General features: G+C 45.3%; 1 protein-coding gene across 3 annotated transcripts in view; it reads right to left on the bottom strand.

The window, feature by feature from the left end:
• Positions 1-733: 733 nt before the first annotated feature.
• MSH3 (mutS homolog 3) overlaps positions 734-26,636 on the bottom strand; it is a 2,607,526-nt gene continuing 2,581,623 nt past the window's right edge. For all 3 annotated transcript variants that reach the window (XM_085632401.1, XM_085632403.1, XM_085632402.1), the window contains one exon: positions 734-1,167. In XM_085632401.1, the coding sequence (XP_085488527.1) occupies positions 1,086-1,167 (82 nt within the window). In that variant the 3' untranslated portion in view covers positions 734-1,085. The remainder of the gene's footprint in view (positions 1,168-26,636) is intronic.

Raw genomic sequence — 26,636 nt, 5'->3', positions numbered from 1 at the left:
ATTATCACCGAATTTCGAGGGACTCTGCATATTTACACTCCCTGGGTGGTACTGCCGAAAATGTTAAAATGCAGTCCGCAACCTTACAAGTTCAAGAGAAGGAATTTGAAGGAAGGAGTATCCATTAGAGGAAGAGATCTTTTTCATGACCTGAGTTGAGAGTGAGGATCATTGTAGTGCCACATGGAACCGCTGTGCCTCTTCAAACATTTTGTTTTTGTTCTGTGAAGATATTTTAGACCCATTTCAAAGCCATATCTAAGATACCCATTCCTTCATGCAGTGATGATGACACAATTTGGTGATCCACTCTAACACAAGCTGCTTTCAGGTCACTAAGCTTAGGACTTCAAGTAGGTATTCCTCCAGGGCAGTGTCAAGATGTGTTGCGAGTGCTTTCGTTTCTCTAGCAGGTCTGCAGCCAGACTATAGCTCAGGGAGGAGCCCTTAGTTCTGAATGCAGTTCCGAAGTTGGTCGGTGATCTTGATTTCTAGGTTGTTACATAGGAAATTAATTTCAAATTAACCGCAAATGTGAGCGATCCCTATGATGCTGATGGCATTTTGAGTAGACGTGCGATAAAGTACAATAGCTCAAGCTAGAAACACATAGCAGCTCATTATACATTGCAATTTTTGTATAGCATAAAAGCTAATTTTGTATGACATATTTTCATCTGCTACATTGACAAACAGTTTTGAATGCTTATAAAATCGAACTGGAAATCTGGTAATTTGAGTCAATTTATAATTTCTCACATAATTGATCTCACATCTGTGAAACATTTATTTTTCATGATTGCCTTTTTAATAGCTTTCGGTAGCTACAAGAAACGTCACAAATGATGGTAATGCAGGTTTTAAAAATCCTTTTGAATTAAAAACTGAAATCTTGTAGGGCACAAAAACAAACTTTAAAACAGTATGCCTTTCCGTCCAACATGAAATCACATTTGAAATGTTCCTCTTTTTCAAGACGAAATCTAAATTTAAATGCTGAAATACATTATTGGACATGCTTAGATCTTCAGCGGAATATTAAGTTGATATCTTGCAGGCCATGAAGAGCAGAAGTCTGATCTCTGCTATTCCGTTTCATCTATAAGCTTACACAGCTCCACGGCGTCATTCGTGCTCCATGCTTGGATGAAAGATTTCAGTCTCTCTCTAAAAACGAAATAAAAGTTTATCACATTAAATTGTAATAGGAAAGCATGGCGATTGGAACATTTTCGCAACAGTCTAAATGCTTAAACATATTCTTTCCTGTGCAAATTATGTCAAGATTCTGAAATCATTGTGCATTTCTGACCTTCACCTCATGATCTGCTAGGGTGTTAAATACCCCTCTGGTCTGCAACTTGCTGTTCGTCTAAGATTCAACATGGCTATTTCATTCATCGGAGCTCTGCAGAATACATCTAAACCGAACATAGGCAGACTTCCTCTGTCACTTCATACCCGTAGGAGACGTCCCAGTGAGCATCTGCAGCAGTCCTCTGTCAGCCCACATCCGAGGTACTTCTCTGTAACCTACCACATGCTGCAATCTTTTGTTTTACAAGCCAATGGTGGGGCGGTACAGAAAAAAGAAACGAAAAAAAATAGGAGAACTTGAACAGACACACTGAGCCGATCCTTTGCCCTACACTCAGTGTTGGTGTTGAGATGGCAATCTCCACCGAATGGTGACCTAGAGTGTACCCCTGCTCTGAGTGTCTGACTTCAGGTGTATCTGGTATCCTGACTTTTATTTTAAACCTGGATTCATGCTAATCTAGCATGGGCACAAAAGCCTAGGCCTCTTTCTGACAAAGCGAGGTCCAGGACATGTCCTTTGACCTGGAGGGGGCACACAAAAGGTATCTTGTCCCTGTCTTGAGCCAGCACATAAAGCAGTGCTGGCAGTGTACTGTGTTTTGTGAACTCTTGGTTTTGACCAGACCGTTTTATCTATGTTAGTGAGTGTGGTCTACTGACCCTTCTTGTGTTCAATTTTACTGCTACGTGAAACCTAGAACCTTGTGTTGCCATTCTTTGTGTATGCTGAGCGTGTGTGCGTGTAACATGTGTGGAAGTGGGACTCTGAGTGTATGTATGAGTTGGAGTACTAAAACCAGTGGGATGCATTATGGATGCCTTGGTTTAGCATCACACATGATGGAGAATTAGGACAACTTCCCAGGCGGTGGAAGTGTAGTGACTGCATCCCCTTGGCTGAAGAGTGAAGATCCAGGTACTGAAGGGCGTAGGATGGAGGCTGGAATAAACATTAGAAATTTCATGAAGAATTTGTTAGGAAGGGGCAACAGATTAGTTATTCCTGAGCACTGCCATTTACAAGGGCGGCTGGCATTTACAGGGAGAGGGCAGCGCGTGAGCGCAAAATATATATATAAAAAAAAACAACTTACCTAACATGATGTCATTGCTACGGACCTCTTCCGCATCAAGGAAATGGAACCAGATGCTGTAACTTCCTTGCCCAATTCTGGTACTGCTCACATGCGGCATGTGAGCAGCACCCTGATTGGACGGAGTGGCCTCACTCGGCGCTCCTCAGCACACTGGAAGCCCGCAGTTACTCTTAACCCAGCTATCTTAAGACAGGTGGGTTGAGAGGTTTAAAGTGCGCATGGGTGGCTAGCTGTCGCAAGACGGCTGGCCATAAAGACATGCACACTTTAAACAGTGTATTACACAGCCCACCCTCCTCCCTGCTACTGTCAGTCAGCAGCGGCCCCGCCTCTGCCCTGGCGCTCAGCTACGGACAGGGGCTGAAAAATAAAACGGTAAGGAACTACCATTTTATTTTTAATCCCTGGGACTTTGTGAGGGATTTTAAGTGGGGCGACGCTCCTTCGCTCCAACGAAGGAGCCGCCCATGGCAATTTAGTAGATGGTAGAGGCTGCAGGTAGGACTGCAGAGTCTGTATTTCTATGCAATTTCTAGGTGAGACTTGCTCTTTGGTCTGTCCCCGATAACAGCTGATCCATTCCTTTCCTCCAGTTGCAATTTGGCCAGCTGCAGCTTGATCTCCCTCCCAGCCCCACTGTCTTCCAGTTCCTCTGGAGTCAGGTTGTGGGGTGACACACTGCTCCCTGCTCTCATAAAGGGCCTTACTACTGTAGGCAAGTTGTATTATTTCTCCTCAGGGTGCGTGCTACAGCTCATGGCCTGTGTCCAGACCATTTTGTATCTAATTCTCATTCCTCAAGTCCACCTCCTCATCCTTAGGGGTATCCTTCCCCTTGCTCCTCTGTGGTAGCCTGCATCCTCCTGACCTCCTCAAAGCCTCTGAGGGCTATTTGGGAGTCCATTTTGGTTTCCTTCTTACCCACATTCAGCCCTCTCTGCTTGTAGAGCCTCTGCAGCTGTCTTCATGAAGTTGTCACTGTCGCTCAGCTCCAACTCCCTTGTAGCCAGAAATATGTAATGCAAAATATAAATTTGAAATAAAGGAAAAGATGGCCAAATCACAGACTAAGGCGAATATTTTAAAATATCGATTTTGATGTCAGATTATTTTTGGGATTTTTAGTTTTATACAAATCACTGAGTGGTACTACACAAACACACCAATACTGGATCCCACCACTGAACACCAATATAAGAAATGGGGTTATAGGTTAAGGGCCGTGCAAGCCCTATTCAGGCAACAACCACAATCATTGTGAGGGTGAACTAAAAAAGTCACTAAATTAACCTGTGCTTAACCATCTGGTAGTTTGGCACAAAAGCAGTCAGACTTAGAGGCAATGTGTAAAGAATTTATGCAGCACCCAAACAGCAATTAAGTGAATAAACAACTCGAGAAAAAGCCCAAACGAATTTAGAAATATTGGGAACATTTTGATAAATAAAATACCACCAAATCAACTAAATCCAATCAGTAGAACCAAAATGATGAATCTTTATAAAGTTATTTGTGAAATCTAGTGTCTAAAAGATCAAAGTGCCAACCACGGATATCTGGTTGCGAGAGACTAGTTCAAAGTCAAAAGTTAAAGCTGCGCAGGTCGGACACAAGGGGTGGATTGGGCCTGGTCTCGGCTTACTTACGGATTTAGAAATATTCTTGAAGTTCCTGAGAAGACAGAGTTTCAGCAGGGTATGGCACCAGGCTGTGTCCAAACGCAAGTTGTCAACGGGGAGATGCTGGATGTAGTCTTGGAGGAGCTGTCAAGGGAAAGAAAAGCTCAGAGCGTAAGAAGTTGGATACTCAAGCTGAGGAGGTTGTCGGTTCAATAGGCTGCTGGTCATCATCGTGCCCGTTGAAGATTTCTACCTTCAAATTTGGAAGTTTTTCTGAAATCCAATTCTTCTAGAGAGCTTCAAAACTGAAGTGGCCTCCACAAAGCTGGATACCTTAATTGATAGGTTCCACTAAAAAAGGATTTGCTGCTGCGAACAAGAACAAAGTGGGAGCTACTGAGAAGTCAGGCCGACTGTCAATGGGTGGATCGGCTGGCAGGTAGCCCTGGATTTCTGGTGGTCCTCGTGGCAGTGTTTGGTGAGAAATTGACTAAGTCCCAGGTTTTGGAGAAGTACCACCAACATCACTATCAAGGGTCCAGGATCTGGGAGAACCACTTGGGGGGTTAGGACTCACTCCAGCAGAGGCCAGCATTAGAGTTCAAAGCCTCAAGAGCTTGTTATGTCCCTATAGCTCACACAGGAGGCCAGCCACCTAGCCCTTGGAGTCACTTGCGGTCCTGCGTTTAAGGAGCAGGTCCAATCTTCCTTCCTCAGTCCAACAGGGCGGGCCTTCCAGCAACAGGACAGTTGTTCCAGCAGGAGGGCAGTTTTTCTTGCAACAGGGCAGCAGTGCACTCCTTCTTCTGAGTCTTCTGCAGGTACAGAAGTGATCTGAAGATTGGCTCTGAGGATACAACATTTATACCTGGTGCCAGTGTTTGCGTGTGGGGGGCACCCTGGCTTACTATCACATCTGGTTCTGCAAAGTGCTTCCCTTACCCGGTCAAGACTTCAAACTGCCTGGGATGACAAAAGTCTGGTATCATGTTCCTTTGTGTGTGCAGGAGGCGCAAATGCTTGGGACAAGAAAATACCAATTTTCTAAATATTTCCACCAAATAGGGCAACCCAATAGTCTCTGAGGAAACTGGGTACAGATGTATACACATCAGTAGTCCTCCGTAGAACATGAAACGTGGAGTCCTTCGAGTCTCAAACAGCCACTTAAACAATAAGAAGGCCTTCTTATTGTTTGGGCGCCTGTTTTGAGACTCACCGGACCCACTTTTGATGTCTACGGAGGACTACTGATGTATATACGCTTGACGACTGCTGCACATTGATTACTATGATTATTTGGGTACACTGACTGGTCTCTTTGCCCAGGCTTTTGTTGTTTTTTAATTTTGATGATGACGTTCGATACAGTGAATCTTTTGCCCCTTTGTGATTAATATCTTGTATTAAGATAGATTTCATTGAGAGTCTCTAGTACATGTTTTGTTTGACACTTTGCCCTGAGGAGGGTCTCAAGTACTTATTAGACGCCTGTAGATGGGGACGTCCATGTATTGATCACCAAAAATGCTAGGGAATAGACTTTAAAACCCTTCTACAAGGAAAGGGCACTGTGAGGGTTGCATAAAGATTGATAGTTCCATTGGGTGGCGCCTGGTCTGTTGAAGGTCACCACCTTACCAATATGATATCTTGGTGATCTTTTTTTTAACAGCAGGCTAGTGCTATTTACTTGATCCTAAACATAAATGGATTATTATCTGATAAATCTATATGTTTGTTCATGATAAAGCAGTATGCTAATTACAATTGTTTTGTAAATGTATATTTAATGTAATTATCTATGTTTTATCTTCGGGATCTAATATTATTTATACCAAACCCTCGAATGAAGAAATTACGGGTAAAGTTTCTCCTTCAGGAGGTAGATTGTGTTTATATAACTTTCTAAACATGGCATTTTCAGAATTGTGACTTAAAATCCCACTTTACCAGTAAAGAGGATTTAAAATGATGATTCATTTGAGTGAAACAGTATTTTTATGTCTTCTCCCAATCCAAAGTTAGCACTCATTAGATGTAATAAAGTAACTCAGTGTTAGTCAATGGGAGAGAGGCTTACAGTAGTAAAACACAAAGCTAGGAGTTTTTTAACGACCAAGTCACGTAAGACTTAAACCCACATGTCCTACTTTTTATGTACCAAACTCTCTGCCCTTTGTGCTTTAAGGGCCTACTGACTGCAATGATAGGACTGAGACATGCCTTAAAGTGCTTCTTTAGTGGGCTGACACAATGAGTACTGCGTACAAAAGTAGCACTTTAAAACAAAGAGTGGGTGGCGCAGGAGTAGCATTTAATTTACAGCCCTGGGTACATGTAGTACCACACATTAGGGACGTACAAGTAAATGAAATGTGCCAATCAGGTGTAGGCCAATTTTGCAGTGTTTGAAAGAGAGAGCACAACTACTTTAGAACTGGTTAGCAGTGGTAAAGTTCAAAGTCCTAAAGCCAACAAAAACAAATTCAGCAAGTCAGGAGGGTGAAGGTAAAATATTTGGGAGAATACAACACCAAGGATCTCAGGTATAACACTGAACCGTGAGTGACGGGTCTCTACGCGGGGTCCTGATCAATAGCCGTCTCACTACTGATACTTGATGCAACAGAGGCTGCATTTTCATTCTACACTTAGTGGGGACTTATGCCTACACTCCCTCGCATTTACCCCTTATGTCTTTTGGCCCTCTTTCAGGACACGTTACCTTAATGTGTCTTTCACATGCTGTGATTTGATGGGGCAAATTGTTACTAGTTTTTGGGTTAGTTGATCGATCTCACCACTCTGCTACTTTAATACCATTCTTTTACCACTCCTCACTATGTTCATATTCCACTTGGTTTTTCAGTTTCACGACGTGTGTCTGACCAATGTGATATGAGAATGGCTGACCTTTGCAGCCACCTTCACCATGTATAGCTCACCATAGTCGCGTGTGCGCACATAATTGTGATACATAGGGGAGTATGATGTTGCGACCCCAGAAGTAAAGCGGTCTCCCCATGTTTTGATGCAATAATTGTTCATTTCTTTTATAGATTGGCTACCGCATCAACAGGTACTACACCTCTATATGGTAATATTAGGTTAGGACACCACATTACCTTTTCTTTAGTGTAGATTCACCACATTTTCATAAGGTCCTGAGGAATTGCCGCTAGATCCACCTAACTATTAGGCAAGAAACATGTCGATTGAGAACAACACCCTGCAACATCATTTGGAGATGGTCGCCACTCCACTTTTTTAATCAGGGTGGAAGGCAGGGTCATTAAAGTTGTTTTGCCTGACTCTTCCAGTCCCCTGTTTTAACCCACTTAGTCTAGTTGACCAGAGCACACACACTTTTCTACACTTCATAGGCCCCTTACACCCATTGCACCAAACGGCAAGGAATAAAAGATCTCCGCCAAAGAGCCCCTGCATAGGGTGCCCTTCGGATACTGCAGCGCCGACACGACAAGGAGCATGCCCGATGATGAAGCATGACACCCAGCAGGCTAGGTGTGAGGGCCCTAATTCCGAAAGGAAGCATTCCCCACCTCCTTTCGTAACATAGCTATAATCTCCTTCTTGGGATACCGCTTCCTCTCCTCCCCCTTTTAGGCTCTGCATACCTAGTTTTTTGTACTCTGAGCAGGGCATGTATGCTGGACCTCTCTTAAAAGCCCTTTAGTCCCCCTTCTTTGATTGTATGTGTAGGACTGAGACATGCCTTAAAGTGCCACCTCCATGGCCTCTGCCCCACCACTTAACAGCCAAATTTCCAAATTTTAGAGATAGCAATTTAATTCTGAGAATGTCCAGAGAAAAGGGTGAAGTGCTGTTTAACACATGTCAGATCCTTATTTTCCTGATCACGCTCAACTGATCCAGAAACAGAGAAAATTATGGAAACATGTTAAACAGAAACTGAAGGGGATGAACCTCAAATACGTACTGCTATAATAACAAGCTTAAGCTCAAAGTTATTTTCAGGGGAAAACCCAGTTTTGATACAACGAAACAGGCATGGGCATGCGTTGAGAATCATCAACCAGACATAGGAATGAGACATGGATGGCAAACATACACCGGTGCTCCGCTAGAGGGATAAACCTTGAAAAGCAGAGGCCAAGACAAAGGCAGCAGAGTAGGAGTAGTAAAAACCTTGGATCCCTGGAGACAGTGTTGGCCATTTGAACAGGGAGACGTCAGACTCTAAGGGTTCCTTATCACATACCATGACCACAGCGACACAAGTTTCTGGTTGATACTGTATCTAACCGTAGATTCTTAACCTTGTCAATAATCCCCCAGGTGTAAGACTGGATTTAGAAACTCAAAAGCTGTACTCCTGCACATTGGTAGGTGGTGTCATGAGGCTCCGCACTGATGTCTTTCCACTTCAAAAGTAATGAGAGGGGCCTAAAGTGTCATCCTGGCACACTGACTTCAGTCCATTTCTTTCTAGGTCACTGACTTCAGTCCATTTATTTCTAGGTCGGCACTACTCTTTTTGTCTTTGACAAGTTCTTTTTCTCAAAATTCTTTTTTTTACCAGTGTGCAAGGGAAATATGCCACCCCCCAAAATGGATTAAACTATATAGGGACTATCGCAAATAAATGTCTGTGGCAGACCCCCCACAATCTATGCTTATGGTGCCTGGGGTCGGAACACTGCTCTATGGCCTGTGACGACTCCTCTGGAGCCAGGGTGAAACTCTATGTCACCAAACATTTGAAGACTTTTGCACAGGGACCGGTGGAAGTCAAAAAGAAGGTCTTGTTCCCGAAGTGGTTCCTGTTGCAGATCCTCATTGCGGTAGAAGTCTTCGGGTAAGTCGAATAAAAAGCATAAAAAGTCCTAGTGGGAATCAGCCCCTTCCAGCCACCCTCGAATTCCATAAGAGCATCAATGTGCCACTCGGCCTCCCTTCCAAAATTCTGAAGGGCCAATACTGAATTCATCCTGATGCAATCCAAATTTCTTGGTTCATCGGTCACATTGTAGCTCATGGAGGCCTTTAGGAAGGTGTCTGATATTGTTTTTTATCCAGCATTCACGTAGTAATTGAGATCTAAGGAAATGTCTCTGTTCTTACTGTGCATTGGGAACAATTTATATATCAAGCGTCCATGCCCAAACTGCGTAGTACCCAGCTGCCCATTGTGAAGGGTCCTGTTAAATATTTAGGTGCATACGTAAGTAGGAACCCACAATAAACCTTGGATCTGAATCTAACACCGCTACAAAGCAGGACTTACAGCTGTGGAAATCTCTCCTTATTATCTTTTTTCGTTAAGAGAAGGGGAGCCCTCTTTAAAATGATTGACTTGCCTTAGTTTTGTATTCCCTACAAAATGACCCATCTTCGATTCTAACTCAATTTGCCACTGATGTACAATTCAGGGCTAGAAGGTTTCTTAGGGCGGGTATCTTTTGCAAAGCATGGACAAGTCTCATTGGACAGGGGGATGGGGTTCCCAGACATTTTGTCTATTCTGAGGTGAGTCTCCGAATTTAACACCCTGGAAGCTAAATTGGCTTTAGAACAAAGAAGGAAGGGGTATTACAAGGATTTACAGGTTGGTTATAATTAATTCACCGGACCCATTTACATCATAGATATAAAAGTGGGACAAAGAGCTGGGCAAGTTGGATGGAGGCAAATGCTGCCTCACAAACTCTGGTTATTCCAGCTCGCTACAGATCATATTTCTATCCATCTTGAATGGAGAAGATTGCGATGGCCACCAACCCCAGCTGTCGAACCTGAAAAAATATCTGAGTCACTTTCCGTAACAAGATATGGGATAGTCTGGTGATTATACAGTACCGGTACAAGTATAGGTTCATAGTACAAGTGCACCAAATGTTGGGCACTAGGCATCGCAGAAGGTTTAGATCACAGGGTAGTGAGACAGGGTATAACGGAGGGGGCAGCAAACTGCAGAAGTGCTCAGGCTTTTCTAGGGGTGGCCTCTTGGTTCCCAAAAGAGACACTGCACTTCAATGGAGTAGCAAAACAGCTCCCATCCTGATCGATTGGTCCAGGGGCATGGATTTCTGCACTACAGCAATATACAAGGCAAGAGGCTGCCAGGGGAAATGCAAAAAGGTCCGGAAATGTTGGTGGCAACAACGTACTATGGTTTGACAATATGTATGTATCTGAATTATAGTAGTGGGTGTGGCCCTCCATGGTTACTACTTTATGGAATTTCGAACTACTATAAGTGTCTTGTGTCTATGGCTGTATTATGGTATGCTTAAAGAATAATACAATAGCAAAACATATATAAAAATAAATGGCAAACATACTGCTTTTCAATGTAATTCAGACCGAACCATACCTATACAGGCTTTTTTCCCCCGGTGTGATTGATATCATGAAAGTGATCTCCATAAAATGTGAAACATTAACTTTGATAGATCCTCCTGTTTGAAAACCAACTTTCTAATGTGGGAACTGTGAACAGAGGGCATATGCAAATTCTAATTCTGTATGAATGGCGAAGAAAAAGAGAGACAACATACACCATTTTCATACAACAATTGGAATTTTGGACAATATTTGAGGGAAGTGATCCACTTTCTTGGTATGGTCACCTTAACAGCAGTATCTACTAATAACATTACCTCTACCTGTATTGTATTTGAGAGGGGCATCAGACAAGAGTGCCCTTTCTCGCATTAGTCACTTGCACTTGTGGTAGCGCTCTTGGCTGTCCAACTATAGGAAAACTTGAAATGTGTGGCACTATCATTCAGGGTATGCAATACACAGTCTCTCTATATATAAACAATATTGGATTGTTGTTAACAAGTCACAGACAAATCTGCTTGTAGCTTTGAAAATTGAAGATTAATTTGGAGAATTTCCTGGAGCAGATTTTACTGGAACAAATTAAAGATATTACTCCTACCATACCTGAAGCAGGATAAGCAGTTTAAGAAGAGTTTAGGAAGCTGACACACCAAACTGTAAAGCAACAGATGGGAAAAATTCTGAACATACATGTCTCAATAGAAGAATAGAGATTTGATTCTCTTAGTCGGGACAATAATTTTGATGGCACTGCAAACGTTGACCAATCACACCCTGAGAGATAATATTTGTATTGCATGTATTGGTAAGTGGCTTAATGGCATCTTACTCTAGATAGCTTCAATTGTGATATTTAAAAGGTAAGATCATGTTTCATCTGTTACAAGACTATTATTCATGTAAAAAGATATTGTGGATAATCTATTAATCTTGGATTGTAATGCATATATTCATGGATGCTTCAGATGGACAGGGGGATTGGAGGACAACGTACCACTGTATGCTGAAAACGTACTCCTATATTTCGCAGACCAAGAAAAGTGACTAGTCAAGCTTTTCCATTCTCAAAGTATATAGTCAATATTCAGGGTTTAAAGTGAACTCAGAAAAATCTATCATGTACCAGTTGACTGAAGGTGCTATAGATCACAAATACAAGAATTACATATGTAAGAATACACACCTGTAAAGATAGAAATCTATTTACAAACAAACTTAAAATCAATTCTTATAAATTATAGACAGGATGTGAACACTGAAGAAAATTGTTGTTATCACTGTTGGGTAGAGCAGCCATGTTCAAAATGATCAATTACACTATCTAAATTTTTGCATGTGCTTAAAAACACAGCATTTTGGGTCCATGAGACCTTATTTAGACAAATAGTTGCAATAATACATACACGAATGTGGGATGATGGGACGCCCAGATTGTTCTTGGAGATATTAAGAAGAGTAGTGTATGAAGGTGGAATAGCACTACAGAATTTGAGAAAATATTACTGGCCTTTCCAGTGAATGATAATTAAGGCTTCTAGTTTTCCATTTTGGCTGATTTTTACAGATACATACAGACAGAAAACAATCTATTTCATGCCTGTTTTTTTTTTAAAAGTGGAAAAATACTTAAAATTGTGCTTCTTGTGAGTGACTCTTCTTGTTGTTCTTCATGAACTCAGGACCAACTGCTAAGCATATGAACATTAATGCGGATTTAAAAATAGGATGAAGATTCTCTTAAATACAGGCATATGTTAACATATTTGTATATAAAAAACACAAGAAAAGTAGTGGTGGATACAGGGTCGCACCTCAAAATCACTGGATAAATGGACTTGCAGAGTGGATGTTGCAAAGTAACCTACACACAAACAAGTAAGATTGGTGCCACTCAGGGTAAGAAACCCCACTACCTAAGGTATCAATGACACAAGAAACAACAGTGACTTGTGAAACGTTTGGAAAGAGACCCTGGCACTCACAATATTTCAAATTAGATTGAAAACAGTAATTTGTCCATCTAACAAAAAACACAACGAATGAGGAGAGCTATTCCTCCTAATACAGGAAACACAAAAGGTACAATCAACTAATCATTCATTAATTTATTTCATAGTACAAAATGTTGCAAGGACTAGAACATAACAGTTTGTTAACACACTCATAAAAGTTTTTTCATGATGTGAGTAGTATTTCAGTCCTTGTTGAGAACACACGAAACTGACAACGCGCGTTTTGTCACCACCGCGACTTTTTTGAAGTTGTCAAAATATACACGGTGAAGTTGGACAGCTCGACGGACATAATCGAAGAGATCCCATTAGATCAGCATTCAGAGTTTAGTCTTGATAAGGTCTTATTCCTCTTCGGTCTCCGTTCCCGCTGATTATTTAAAAAAGACCTATCCTCAAAAAGGATCGTATATATGGGATATGTAAAAAGCAAAATTCCTAGTCGCGTTGTCGATAGTCAGTACGGCATCTAGGGCACGATAATAAGTCTCTCATTTTTCATTGCTCTGTCGTCTAAAGATAACGTCTCCTCCCGTCTCTGCTATTGTATCGTGTACATTTTGACAACTTGGAGCCTCGAGAAAGTCACAGTGGTGACGAAACGCGTGTTGGCTGTTTCGTGTGCTCTTCACAACAAGGACTGGACTACTACTCACATCATGAAAAAATTTTTATGAGTGTCTTAAATAACTGGTATGTTCTAGTCCTTGCAACATTTTGTACTATGAAATAAATTAATGAATGATTAGTTGATTGTATCTTTTGTGTTTCCTGTATTAGGAGGAATCTCTCCTCATTCTTTGTGTTTTTTGTTAGATGGACAAATGACTCTTTGTATGAGTGCATGTTAATCAGTTAATTAAAGTGTAAATGTACTAAATGAACCATTTTACTACTCTATTTATTATCAAAACACAAAATGAATATTGATAAATACCAATAAAATGGGCAAAAAATAAATATGGATAAATACAGATGGAAATGTTAAAAAAATAAATTCCATAAAACCAGGATCCCTAATGATAATCAATGATTGGATGTTTAAAGCACAGCAAAAAACCCTCAGTCAAGCTTGATAGGACTGAAATGGGCCCACAAGGATATGAAATTATCACGAAAAACACAGAGACAGTTAGTAAAGCATGACATAGGGAAAAGATAGGTTGGAAGGGAAGGTTAACACTGGAGACGCCACTATAGGAAAGTGGTATCCTCAAGGAAGTAAGAGACTTAGATTGATTTAAAAATGGAACACCATAGGTATCACTAAGATAAGAGACGTGTGGGCACAGAATAGACTAAAAACATTTGAATAGAGCAGCGTTCTATCCAGCAGTGGTTAACCAAGACTTGTAGGAAAGATTCACCCATCTTTACCGCTGGATCGTATTTCTTCCAGCAATCATTCTTCCAATTGCCACACTAGGGCGCCATTTTGGTTAGCGTTCTAATCATTCTAGATGAATGGGGAACAAGGATGGCTATTTAAGAGGTCAGTGGGTGTGTGAGCACAGGAGTTGTACTGGTTGCACACCAAGGCAAGCCCATCCGTGCCCAGACTGTGTCCAACAGCCAGGAACATTGCCCCTTTCTAAAAAACAGCCATGACTTTGTTGGAGAAAGCCATGTCTTTGGAATTTCTAAGTAAGCTGGCTTTTTATAATTGTTGTTTCACCGAGGATGTAGTGAACAGTGAACATGAAGTCTACAATATCATCACTATAACTTAAAACCAACCTCTCACACCAAAGACCCTCTACCTTCTAACCTAGTCCAAGACCTAAAACATATCATTGCCCCATATTGAACCACTATTATCAACTCCTCCCTGGCCACGGGGTGTGTCCCTGCCTCTTTCCAACTGGGTCAAATCACGCCCATTCCCAAAAATCCCAATGCTGAGCCCAACAACCCAAATAAACTCTGACCTATCTCTAACCTCCCTCTCCTCTACAAACCCCTTGAAAAATGTGCCCTGCTCCAACTGGATATTCACATCAACACTTTCAACCTCTTTGACTCACTGCAATCTGGCTTCAGAAAAGGCTGCAGCACAGCATCTGCCATGACATCCATCACTCCCTCGACAATGGCGAGTCTTGCCTACTCATTCTCCTCGACCTCTCTGCTGCATTTGATACAGTTAACCACTCTGCCTTACTTAACACCTTTAAAGTCCGCTTTGCCCTCAATGGCCTTGTCCTCAATTGGTTCACCTCCTTTTTCCAACACAGAACTCAACAGATCAAATTCGATGACTGCCTTTCTAACCCAACACTAATCTCCCTCGGTGTCCCTCCTGCTCTCTTCAACCTCTTCACGAAACCCCTTACCCTCATTCTCAAACAAGCAGGAATCAATTACCACCTCTATACCGACGACACTCAATTTTACTATTGTAACGCCCTGAACGTCTCAGGATCGTTTAACAGACACGACAATGAGGACGCAACCACTTGTGAAGGGTTAGTTCTTTTAATGAAGGCAAATAACATACAAAGAACAAACAAAAGTTATAGTCACTGGAATCCTCCAGGCTAAGTACGTTACCAGCCCACAGCACGGATGGTCCTAACCGTCCTCTGCATATACGCCGATCCCGGCGTATGCCAACAGAGGGCAGAAATGAAATGGCCGACAATGCCAATCGGTAGGCTGTGAGGGGCACGAAGAGTGTTGGGGAGAATCGAGGAGTCAGGGAAACACCCAGCCGGGGTCTCTACCTGAAGGGAGCAGCCGCTCAACCTCTTCCTCAGACTGCACCGGGACGCGGAGTCACCTCCTGGTGATGCGTCACCGATACCCCAATCACAAGCAAGACGACTGAACCGAGAGCAGCCGCTCGATCGATCCTGTGGACTTCCGAGTCTTTAACGCGGCAAACACCTCCTGGTGTGCGTTACAGCTGGCAGTCCCTGTGTCTCTGGTCGGGCTGGGAGTTACGACTCCAACCAGCAAAAGCGCCACTGCGCTTGGACTCAGCCGAGTCAAAAAGCGAAGCTCAATGGTTGACCGGTAGAGCTTCCGGGTCCTTCACAGGTGACGATGGGGCAAGACACGGCCCAGGGAGTAACGACTCGACCTACCTCCGTTCTTGCCTTACTGGAGCACCACTCCGGAACACTGCTCTTCACGAAGCAGGTACGTCGGTGTAAACACAATATCCGACAGCCTTGTACCTCCCGGTTCCTCCCTTTATAGGGCGTGTTTTCCTTGAGTTATGTAACAGCTCTCCTGTTTACATAAGGGCGTGTTTCCCTTGAGTTATGTAACAGCTCTCCTGTTTACATAAGGGCGTGTTTCCCTTGAGTTATGTAACAGCTCTCCTGTTTACATAAGGGCGTGTTTCCCTTGAGTTATGTAACAGCTCTCCTGTTTACATAAGGGCGTGTTTCCCTTGAGTTATGTAACAGCTCTCCTGTTTACATAACCTCTCAACCGCTAAGCATCCTGGGAGATGTAGTCCGTTTTCGCTGGTTACCGTTTTCCTCCCCTCGTATGACAGGAATTCTTGACAGTACATCCTCCCTCTCAGCGGCTCCCCACGGGTCCAGCGCTGGCAGGAAAACGCCGATGGAACAAGGAGACCAAGCGCGGAGCATGAACCCCTTCAGCCGGTTCCCATGAATGCTCCTCCGGGCCATAGCCTTTCCACGCAACCAGGTACCACAGCTTCCCCCTGCGCCATTTGGACGCCCGTATGCCCGACACTTCATACTCCACCTCCGACTCCACGCATACCGGCCTAGGTGTCCCAGACGGCTTGGAGGGTGCTGGTTTGAGCAATGATACATGAAAGACAGGGTGTATCCGCAATGACTGGGGCAAGCACACCTTCACGTTCACGGGACCCATACACTTGGTAATTCGATAGGGGCCCATGTACTTGGGATGGAACACACTGTTCTTTCGAAACCTCATGTTTCTTGTGGATATCCAGACGTAGTCTCCAGTGCGGTACAGTGGCCCGGGCCTTCTCTTCCTATCTGCCGCAGCCTTGTATCTTCTCTTGGCCTCTATTAGGACAGCCCTTGAGCGCATCAACGTGTCTTTTATGTGTGCCACCCTGTCCGCTGTGGCGGGAATCCTGTCCTCTCTGAACGGATGTAGAAATGGCAAGAACCTGGGATGTTGGCCATAGTTGCTATAGAACGGAGATGACTGTGTGGAGCTGTGAGTGGCGTTGTTATAGGCTATCTCTGCAACCCATAGCAAGTCGTCCCATTCTTCCCTGCCCTGGTCCACAAAACATCGCAGATACTGTTTGAGCGTTTGGTTCAGGCGCTCGGTTTGGCCGTCCGTTTGAGGGTGGTAGCTGGTGGACAGGGCGGTCTTAACATGCAGCGCAGTGCACCAAGTCTTCCAGAATTGCGCAGTAAACTGCGACCCCCGGTCCGACACGATCACCCCAGGTAATCCATGCAGTCGTACCACATTCTTTAGGAGTAGTGACGCCAATTCCCCGGCCGTAGGGACTCTCTTGCAGGGGATGAAGTGCCCCATTTTCGTCAAGTAATCCACCACCACCAGTATTGCCGTCATCCCCTGGTCTACCGGTAGGCCCACCACGAAGTCCAGTGATATGCTATCCCATGGTCTATCCGGGGTCGGAAGTGGATGTAAGAGCCCTTGGGTTCGGCCATGGTCGGCCTTCATGGTAGCACACGTAGGACACTCCTGTCCCCACCTCCTGACATCCACTCTCATGGTTGGCCACCAGAAATGCCGTCCCATGCTAGCCACCGTTTTTTCAAAGCCCAAATGACCTGCGCATGGAGAGTCATGGCACCAGATGAATGCTTGTTTCCTTAGCCTAGGCGTGGGTATCAATAGGCACCTGCCCTTCAGGGGTATCCCGTCCTTCAGCTGCCATTCTCTGTGACTGAGGAGCCACCTCCGCCATGCGAATGACCTGATCCCTCTCTTTATTCCCCTCAGGAAAGTATCCGGTTGGATAACCCCCAATACCATCCTCGGGGAAATGATGGAACGCTCGGTCGCAGGCAATGGTTCCTTAACTGCAGATTGACGGGACAGGGCGTCCGCCTTCCGGTTTTCTGTCCCCGGCCGATATGTGATGCGGAAGTTGAACCCCGCAAAGAAGATCATCCACCGCAGCTGCCTGGGAGAAAGGTGTCTAGTGGCCGTCATGAACTGTAGGTTCCGATGGTCCGTGTACACCGATACCACATGTCTTGCCCCCATCAACCAATGCCTCCATTCGGTGAAGGCGTCCTTGATTGCGAGAAGCTCCTTCTCCGCAATATGGTAGTTGCGTTCGGCGTCGTTGAGTTTGCGGGACATGTACGCAACGGGATGAAGCACCCCTGTGTCGTGGTTGCGTTGGGACAAGATAGCCCCCAGCGCCACATCCGACGCGTCCGCTTCCACCACGTAGGGGAGATCCGGATCGGGGTGAGCCAACACCGGCGCCTTACCAAAGGCGCTTTTCAGGGCCTCAAAGGCTTTGTTCGCTTCAGGGGACCAGACAAACTCCTTGGACTTCCTCAGTAGCTGTGTGATTGGGGCCACCACTCCTGAAAATCCATCTATAAACCGCCTGTAAAAGTTGGCGAAGCCAATGAAACTTTGGACGTCCTTCACGCTTTGGGGCACCGGCCATTCTTTCACCGCCTTGATCTTTCGTTCTGCCATCTCCTGTCCCTCTGGACTCAGCATCACTCCGAGGAATTCCACGGATGTGATGTGGAAGTCACACTTGCTGAGTTTACAAAACAGCATGTTTTCCCTCAGCTTTTGGAGCACAGCTTTGACGTGGTGTACGTGCTCCTCCACACTGGACGAATAGATGAGGATGTCGTCGATATATACGACCACGTAGATATTCAACTCCTCTCTGAATACCTCATTCAAAAAGTACTGAAAGGCTGCCGGGGCGTTGCACAGACCGAACGGCATGACGAGGTACTCAAAAAGGCCGAACCTGGTCTTAAAGGCGGTCTTCCACTCGTCTCCGTCCCTCATGCGCACCAGATGGTAGGCCCCTTTCAAATCCAACTTGGTGTAGATACGAGCTTTCTTGACCTGTTCCAGAAGTACACTGATGAGAGGCAAGGTGTACCGATTTTTTATGGTTATCGCATTCAATGCCCTAAAGTCCACACAGGCTCTCAGCTCCCCATTAGCCTTCGGGATGAAGAAGAGTGGCGAGGCGGCCGGAGACTTGGACGGGCGGATGAATCCTAGCTTGAGGAGTTTATCCAGGTACCCCCGGAGATGCACGTTTTCAGGCTCCGTCAGGGCATACAGCCTGCCGCTGGGAACGCTGGCCCCTGGCACCAGGTCGATCTGGCAGTCAAACTGTCTATGTGGTGGTAGCACTTCCGCCTTCACCTCATCAAATACACCCTCAAAACTGTGATAAGCCTGGGGGAGAGCCACATCTTTTTCTGCCGCTGTAGCCACCGTCTGACTCCCGCTCTCATCTGCGTCAAGGGATTCCGTTCTTATTCCACAATGCAGGATGCAATACGGTGACGTCATTTCGATGCGATGTGTTGGCCAATCCACAAAGGGGTTGTGTTTCTGTAGCCACGGCAATCCCAATATGACGCCATATTGGGGCGCTCGGATGATGTTAAAATCGATTTGTTCCAAATGGTTCCTCCCATATCTCATCGGAAGGACCCCCGTGTGCTGTCCGATTGGCCCCGTCACCAATCGCCTTCCGTCTACCGCATAGACGTCTTCGGGTACTGCTTTGGGAAGAAGCACTAGCCCTAGCCTGCATGCCTCGTTGTGGTCCATAAACATGCCAGTGGCCCCTGAATCCACCATGGCCACAACGGGTATCCACTGGTCATGCACTCCCACGTGCACCGTGATAAACAGGTGTCGTTGTCCCTTAGTGACCGAGTTGGAAAGTGAAGGGATGGATGAGTGACTCCGAGATGCCCCTTCTCTGGTCTTGGAGTCCTCTAGTTTTCCGCCGGTATGTCCACCACGGCTGTTACCGACCGGTTGGCCCGATAACGTGACGTCTTCGGTTTGGCAGGGCATTCACGTACGTAGTGGCCTTTTTTGCCACAATATAGGCACAATCCTTGTTTACGGCGTGACTCTTTCTCCGTGGCTGTGAGGCTCGCTCGTATTGCGCCGATGTTCATGGGTTCTCCCTTGGATGCGGTGGAAGTTTCAGGACTTCCCACCGTCTCATAGGATGGAAGGGATTTTCCTTTTCTCCCATGATCCCCCTTTCTTTCACTTAGCCTATGTTCCAGCCGTAATACCAGGTTGATAAGGCCCTCACATGTCTTGGGTTGAGGGTCAATATGAGCCACGGCGTCCTTGAGCTCATCGCACAGCCCTTGATGGAAGAGCGCCGTCTGTTTAGCAACAGGCCACTTGGTTTCCGCAACCAGCCTTCGGAACGCGTTAAGATACTGCACCAGGTCGTTCGATCCCTGTCTCAACTCAAGCATTTCACGGTCCGCCGTGTACGAGTCAGCCCTTCTGTCGAATACCTTCAGGAATTCCTCGCGAAAAGCACCCCAATCACATAAGATGGGGTCGTCCCTGCTCACCAGAGGTACGGCCCATTGTGCCGCGTTTCCAGCCAAATAGGATATAAGGAAAGCCACACGAGCCTGACTCATGGGGAACGCCTTTGGTTTGCACGATAAATGTAGCGCCACTTGTGTGAGGAATACCTGCACTGTGTTAGGATCCCCACTGTACCTCTCTGGTGTTGCCAAGGGGATGGCTACCGGCATTTCCACTACTACCGCAGGGGTCTGGTTCGTGAGGGAGGTGCTGGGCGTGAGCGGGTCCAATTGGATAGCATCCAGTCTGGCTTTTACATCGGCTGTTTCTTGCCTAGAGGCAGCCACTTCAACTTGCATGGCCGCTAAAGCAGCCAGCACATCATCAAGTGTTGCCATGTCTGTTATCGACCGGGAGACAGTTAGTGTTATTAAGGTCGGATATTTTGTAACGCCCTGAACGTCTCAGGATCGTTTAACAGACACGACAATGAGGACGCAACCACTTGTGAAGGGTTAGTTCTTTTAATGAAGGCAAATAACATACAAAGAACAAACAAAAGTTATAGTCACTGGAATCCTCCAGGCTAAGTACGTTACCAGCCCACAGCACGGATGGTCCTAACCGTCCTCTGCATATACGCCGATCCCGGCGTATGCCAACAGAGGGCAGAAATGAAATGGCCGACAATGCCAATCGGTAGGCTGTGAGGGGCACGAAGAGTGTTGGGGAGAATCGAGGAGTCAGGGAAACACCCAGCCGGGGTCTCTACCTGAAGGGAGCAGCCGCTCAACCTCTTCCTCAGACTGCACCGGGACGCGGAGTCACCTCCTGGTGATGCGTCACCGATACCCCAATCACAAGCAAGACGACTGAACCGAGAGCAGCCGCTCGATCGATCCTGTGGACTTCCGAGTCTTTAACGCGGCAAACACCTCCTGGTGTGCGTTACAGCTGGCAGTCCCTGTGTCTCTGGTCGGGCTGGGAGTTACGACTCCAACCAGCAAAAGCGCCACTGCGCTTGGACTCAGCCGAGTCAAAAAGCGAAGCTCAATGGTTGACCGGTAGAGCTTCCGGGTCCTTCACAGGTGACGATGGGGCAAGACACGGCCCAGGGAGTAACGACTCGACCTACCTCCGTTCTTGCCTTACTGGAGCACCACTCCGGAACACTGCTCTTCACGAAGCAGGTACGTCGGTGTAAACACAATATCCGACAGCCTTGTACCTCCCGGTTCCTCCCTTTATAGGGCGTGTTTTCCTTGAGTTATGTAACAGCTCTCCTGTTTACATAAGGGCGTGTTTCCCTTGAGTTATGTAACAGCTCTCCTGTTTACATAAGGGCGTGTTTCCCTTGAGTTATGTAACAGCTCTCCTGTTTACATAAGGGCGTGTTTCCCTTGAGTTATGTAACAGCTCTCCTGTTTACATAAGGGCGTGTTTCCCTTGAGTTATGTAACAGCTCTCCTGTTTACATAACCTCTCAACCGCTAAGCATCCTGGGAGATGTAGTCCGTTTTCGCTGGTTACCGTTTTCCTCCCCTCGTATGACAGGAATTCTTGACAACTATAAGATTAAATCCCGCTCTGATGTGCTTCACCTCAATGACACCCTGACTAAGATCCAATCATGGTTCCACCACAATCATCTTAAACTCAACCCTAAAAATTGAAATCATTCTCTTCGCCCCTAAAAACAACCACTTCCCATACAAGACTGGATCTCTGACCTTAATGCTCTCAACTGTTCACTCACCATTTCCAATTCAGGTAACTCTCTCGGCATCACCATTGATAATAGCCTTACTCCTATTTCCCACATATAAAACTCGACCAAAGGAGCACTCTTCACCCTCTGTCATCTCAAGAAAACAAAACCCTTCATACCTGCTGACGACTTCAAATCTGTTGTCCAATCGTTGGTCCTGGTAACGCTATCCTCGCTAGAACACCTAAAGTCTACCGAGCACCACTCAAATCTGTGCTCAACCTAGCTGCTAGACTTATCTCCGACTACAAACGTTTTGACCACATCTCCCCCGCCCTTAAAACCCTCAAATGTCTACCCATCGAAGGCAGATCCACATACAAGATTGCATGCATCACGCACAAAGCCCTTCACCAAAACACCCTGCGGTACCTCTCAGATTAACTCCACAAAGCGGTCTGCGTCCGACCGATGAGGAGCACCAACGCCCATGTTCTAGATCCCCCTCTGTTAAAGAAGAAATGCACACAAGCTCGCTCCTTCTCCAGAAACGCTCCAACCATCTGGAAAACCCTGCCTAAAGACCTGCGCTGTAACCCCTCCTACTTCAGCTTAGAAAAAGACCTTAAACTGTACCTCCTCAACAAATATTGGGGTCCATAATACTTGCCTCTGACACTGACTCCCACTCTGCTTCCCCGTCAGGTTCCCCTCTATTGCCCTTCAGTCTCTTTCCTCCCCATTCACCGTCTTAACTCCCTTCCCTCATGCTACTCTCACCCATCCCCCTAACCCTCCTCCCTCCCTCTATCTATTCACCCTAGATCTATCCTTATACACCGCCTCCCACTGTTCTACCACCTCCTATTCTTCTTCCCCTTCCCTTATCTTTTCTTCACCCACCTACCTGAACCTAAATACTCACTGCCCTCTTTGGAACATTATAATATTTATGTAAATAGCACTCTTATTTATCTATTCTCTTTGGACGAATGGTTCTTATTGCTATTTCATTGATCAAATGTTTTTTTTATTTCCGTTCCTCCTCACACTCCTGTAAAGCGCTCTGATACCCCTGGGTCTAGCCGGCGCTGTATAAAACCTTTTAAATAAATTAAAAAATAAAAAATATTATATGTTATGGGCTGACGGCGCTTTTTATAAGTCATACTACTACCTATATGGCAATTCTTTACTTCGAACAGCTGACCCTCAGTTAGCTCACAGATGTAAGGGTGCTTCAATTTGCGTATACTCAGCAGTATGAAATTGACATAATAGGTATGATTTCATTATGAAAAATGACCTATTTTTCATGTATAACCAAAATATGGTTTAAGGAAGATTGCATAACAATATTAACATAATTAATTCCAGTAGGATAACAGATCATTATGGCGTGTAGAGGAAATAATCTGAGAAGAGGTGTGGTACTGATTACAAAGCATCACCTGAACTGTGTCAAGTTGATTGAGGACATACATTGTGAACAGATGTCCACCACCAGGACTCCAGGTTCTGCAGTAGCCAGGTCAAGCTGTCTTTTAACTATCTCAAATTCACCTAACTTACAGAATTTAATTTTAGGTGATACGAATCTAATTGTGACGGCCCTACTGATGTGCATCAGCTTAATTCTGGAGAAATGTTGCCACTTTTCAATTTTACATTATTAAGTACTAACCATATAAATAAGCTGGGGGTATTTGCTTGATTTAAGCTGATACGATCATACATTGTGCACCATAAACTCAATTTCAGTGGTGGTGTGGTCAGATCATTTAGTATTGTCATTTGGTTGGGAGTCTGTGTAATCAGTACTAACCATCAAAGTGTCAGATCTTCCTAGAATAGGACGATGCTGGTGAGACTGGGACTGGCTATGAATGACACTCCTGTACAGGATAGTCTTGAACTACTCTTAGCAGCTTATAAGGTTAAACTGAATCAGACTTTTGATGTCAGACACTCGATAGACTGTCACCAAAGAAGTTTAGAATTGCTGATAATAAATGGTTTACAGTCACAGGTTCCAGACTTGGCTAGGGATGCGGGTCAGCTACGTGCCAATCAGGAGCAGTTCAGTACAAAATCTTTGAATTTTGAGGCGCCAACTGGATGTGGTTCCAGATGGTATCTAGCCTACCCCTTTTGAAGAACCACCAGACTGTTCTCACACATCTCTGCCTGTTGTGGTAGATCTCCACATGAGACTCACGTAAATCAACTCCAGTGCTGGTCTTCGGAAGGCCAGATGACTAGTGGACGGAATCCTGACTGCAGGACTCAGCCAGGCATCCTGTAGAATCTTTGGTCGAATTACTGTGGACTTCACAGAAATGTCCTCCTCACCCCCAGTGTCATTCTCCTAGGATGAAAGCTGACCAACACCTGATGCATGGCTCAGTGGCATGTATCTATTGAAGGAAGCCACATTCCTGTTAACAGCTACACCGCCTCCTTTTGCCGTGATCATTGTTCCTCATACAGTCCTGACCTTTCACAGATCAACTTCAAGCAGTTGCCGAAACTTGCTCCCTGGATGTTGATCTCGGACAAGTGCCAGGTTACCCACTTGCAGTATCCTTGGCAGGGCCTTCCGCTTTGCAGGTACTTTGTCATTCTGCACTTTGCATTGGCACAGTTCATCGACCACTCCAACACTGGACAATGACTCACGATGTGAGGGATAGTGTCACTCACCATCCTATTCATTAACAGTGTGCTGGTGCTTACTCCTGTTGTTGCATGTGGCATGAGTCTATACTCTTGGAGAAACGAGTACAGGGCACATTCCAAGTTCTGCTTGTCGGCTAACGCAATCCTTATCACCTTGTTTAGCGTCCCCAAGAAACGTTCAATCTCTCCATTTGCTTGATGCCACCTGGGAGTGACCTTCCAATGCGAAATGCCTCCTGACTTCAAATATTCTGCAAACTCCTAGGTGATGGAACGGATGCCCATTTTCTGTATGGACAATTTTCTCCAAACGGGGCACTGTCTGGGCGGTGGTCAAAAAGTCCCGGATTTCCACCTCGGGATATTTAGAAAAGTGATCGATTACAACCAGCATAGGCCAACTGTCAGGTAGACTTCCAAAATCAGCACTCGCTCGGTGGCATGTACCAGGAGCAATGTCTTCCATAATAATGGGTGCAGGTCAATCTGCGAGTCCGGTGGCCTGGCACAGCGGGCAGTGTTGCATGATCTGTTCGACCCGGTCATCGATTCCAAGGGACCAAACTTTGCACCGATGTCTGGATTTTGTTTTGACCACCCCTTGGTGAGCAGTAAGGGCTAGATCCACCACCTGTTGTTGTAATCATCTGGGAATCACCAACCTTGGTTCTTCAGGAGAGGCCGCCAATTCATGGTGGACCTGATGCAGTGATAGCAAAGTCTGCCGTGCTTCAGCAGTTCGATGGGACAAATCCTGAATCAACATCTTCCAACTTCCTGATGCCATAGCTAACCAGGCCATCTGGAGACATTCATCCATCCTTGTATCATCCACCATCTCTTCTAGGGAAACTGGTAATGGATGGTATCATTCTAATACAAATTTTTTGTATTCATCGATTTCTTCAGCTTCTGACTCCTCATCACTTGTGGCCTTCCTCGCATGTCTGGACAAATAGTCTGCCGAGTTCTGCGTCTCCAGGGGACATTCCATGGAAAAACTGTATTCTTGCAACTGGAGAATCAATTTTTTGGTTCTCTGAGGCATCTTGGAAGAAGATCAGGTGAACAGAAGAATAAGGGCTTGTGGTCGGTGCGGACTATGAACGGGTGGCCATAAAGATATATATGAAAATAGCGGCACCCCCATTGAATAGCTATAGCCTCCCTCTAAATGTGTGAATAGCGCTGCTATGTGTCGGGCAAGACATGACTGGTACAGGCTATGGCGACCCAGTCTTCACTTATCATGCTTTTACGACAGAACTGCCCAGAGTCCAGTAGGGCTGGCATCTGCTGACAGTTCCGATTCATGGCGAGGATCAAAATAGACCAAGGCCATGTGTTCTGAAAGGGTTTGTTAAGTTGCTTTAATAAACCTTTCTTGGTCAGGGCCTCATACTCTGACTTCGTTTGCCTTGGTCAACTCCGTGAGCAGGGTCAGTGAGGGTGGTGAGATTCTGAAGAAAGGAATCATAGTAGGTCATCATTCCTAGAAAACTGTGTATCCCCGTGATAATGGTGGGGGCAAGGGCTCACTGGATTTCTTTGACTATCCCAGGATCAGGCATAACCCCATTCTCTGAGAAATGGTATCCAAATAAATAGATTTCTCTCTGAATGAATGTATGCTTCTCGCGATGGAGAGTGAGGCCATTCTCCAACAGCCGCTAAAACGTAGCCCTCACCTTGCTGACATTAATGACCCTCAGATGTCCTGCTAGCAGTCCCCAGATTGTGTCCTGGAACACTTCAGCAGCACTAGACAACCCAAAGCTGGGACGTTTGTATCTCCTCAAACCCACACGGGTGGAAAACATGGGGATTGCTCTGGATTCGGGTTCTAGCATCTGCCAATAAACAGACCTCAGGTTCATTTTGGAGAACCACCTTGACCCAGTAATTTTTCCATGATATCGTCTGCCACGGGGGTCAAATCTCACGTCTGATTGCCATACTGGGTAAACGCATGTCCACGCAAATTCTGACCTCCCGCCTTTTGCTTAGGTTTCTGGGCCACAACTATCGGGGATATCCAAGGAGTGGGACCTTTAATTTTCTTGAAAAACCTCTTCGATAGCGGTGGTCAATTCACATTAAATATTTTATGACTGTGGCCATCACTAAATGAAACAAAAAATCCACATATATATGTACATTATTATAATACATGGCGATTCTCTCCTCTTGCTTCACAGCTACGTAGCATTAGATTATTACATTTATAGTGGGTATTACACATTACAAGATGTCCGCGACGTTTCAATAAGAGATTGCGAACACCGTGTCATGAAACTGCCTAGTAGCTCGTGTAGGTATAAATGGGAGTTTCAATATGGCGCATGTGCTGAACGCCAAGAAC

Source organism: Triturus cristatus, chromosome 2_1 (assembly GCF_964204655.1).
Source record: "Triturus cristatus chromosome 2_1, aTriCri1.1, whole genome shotgun sequence".
NCBI lineage: Eukaryota > Metazoa > Chordata > Amphibia > Caudata > Salamandridae > Triturus > Triturus cristatus.
This window is presented reverse-complemented; position numbering and strand designations above follow the sequence as displayed.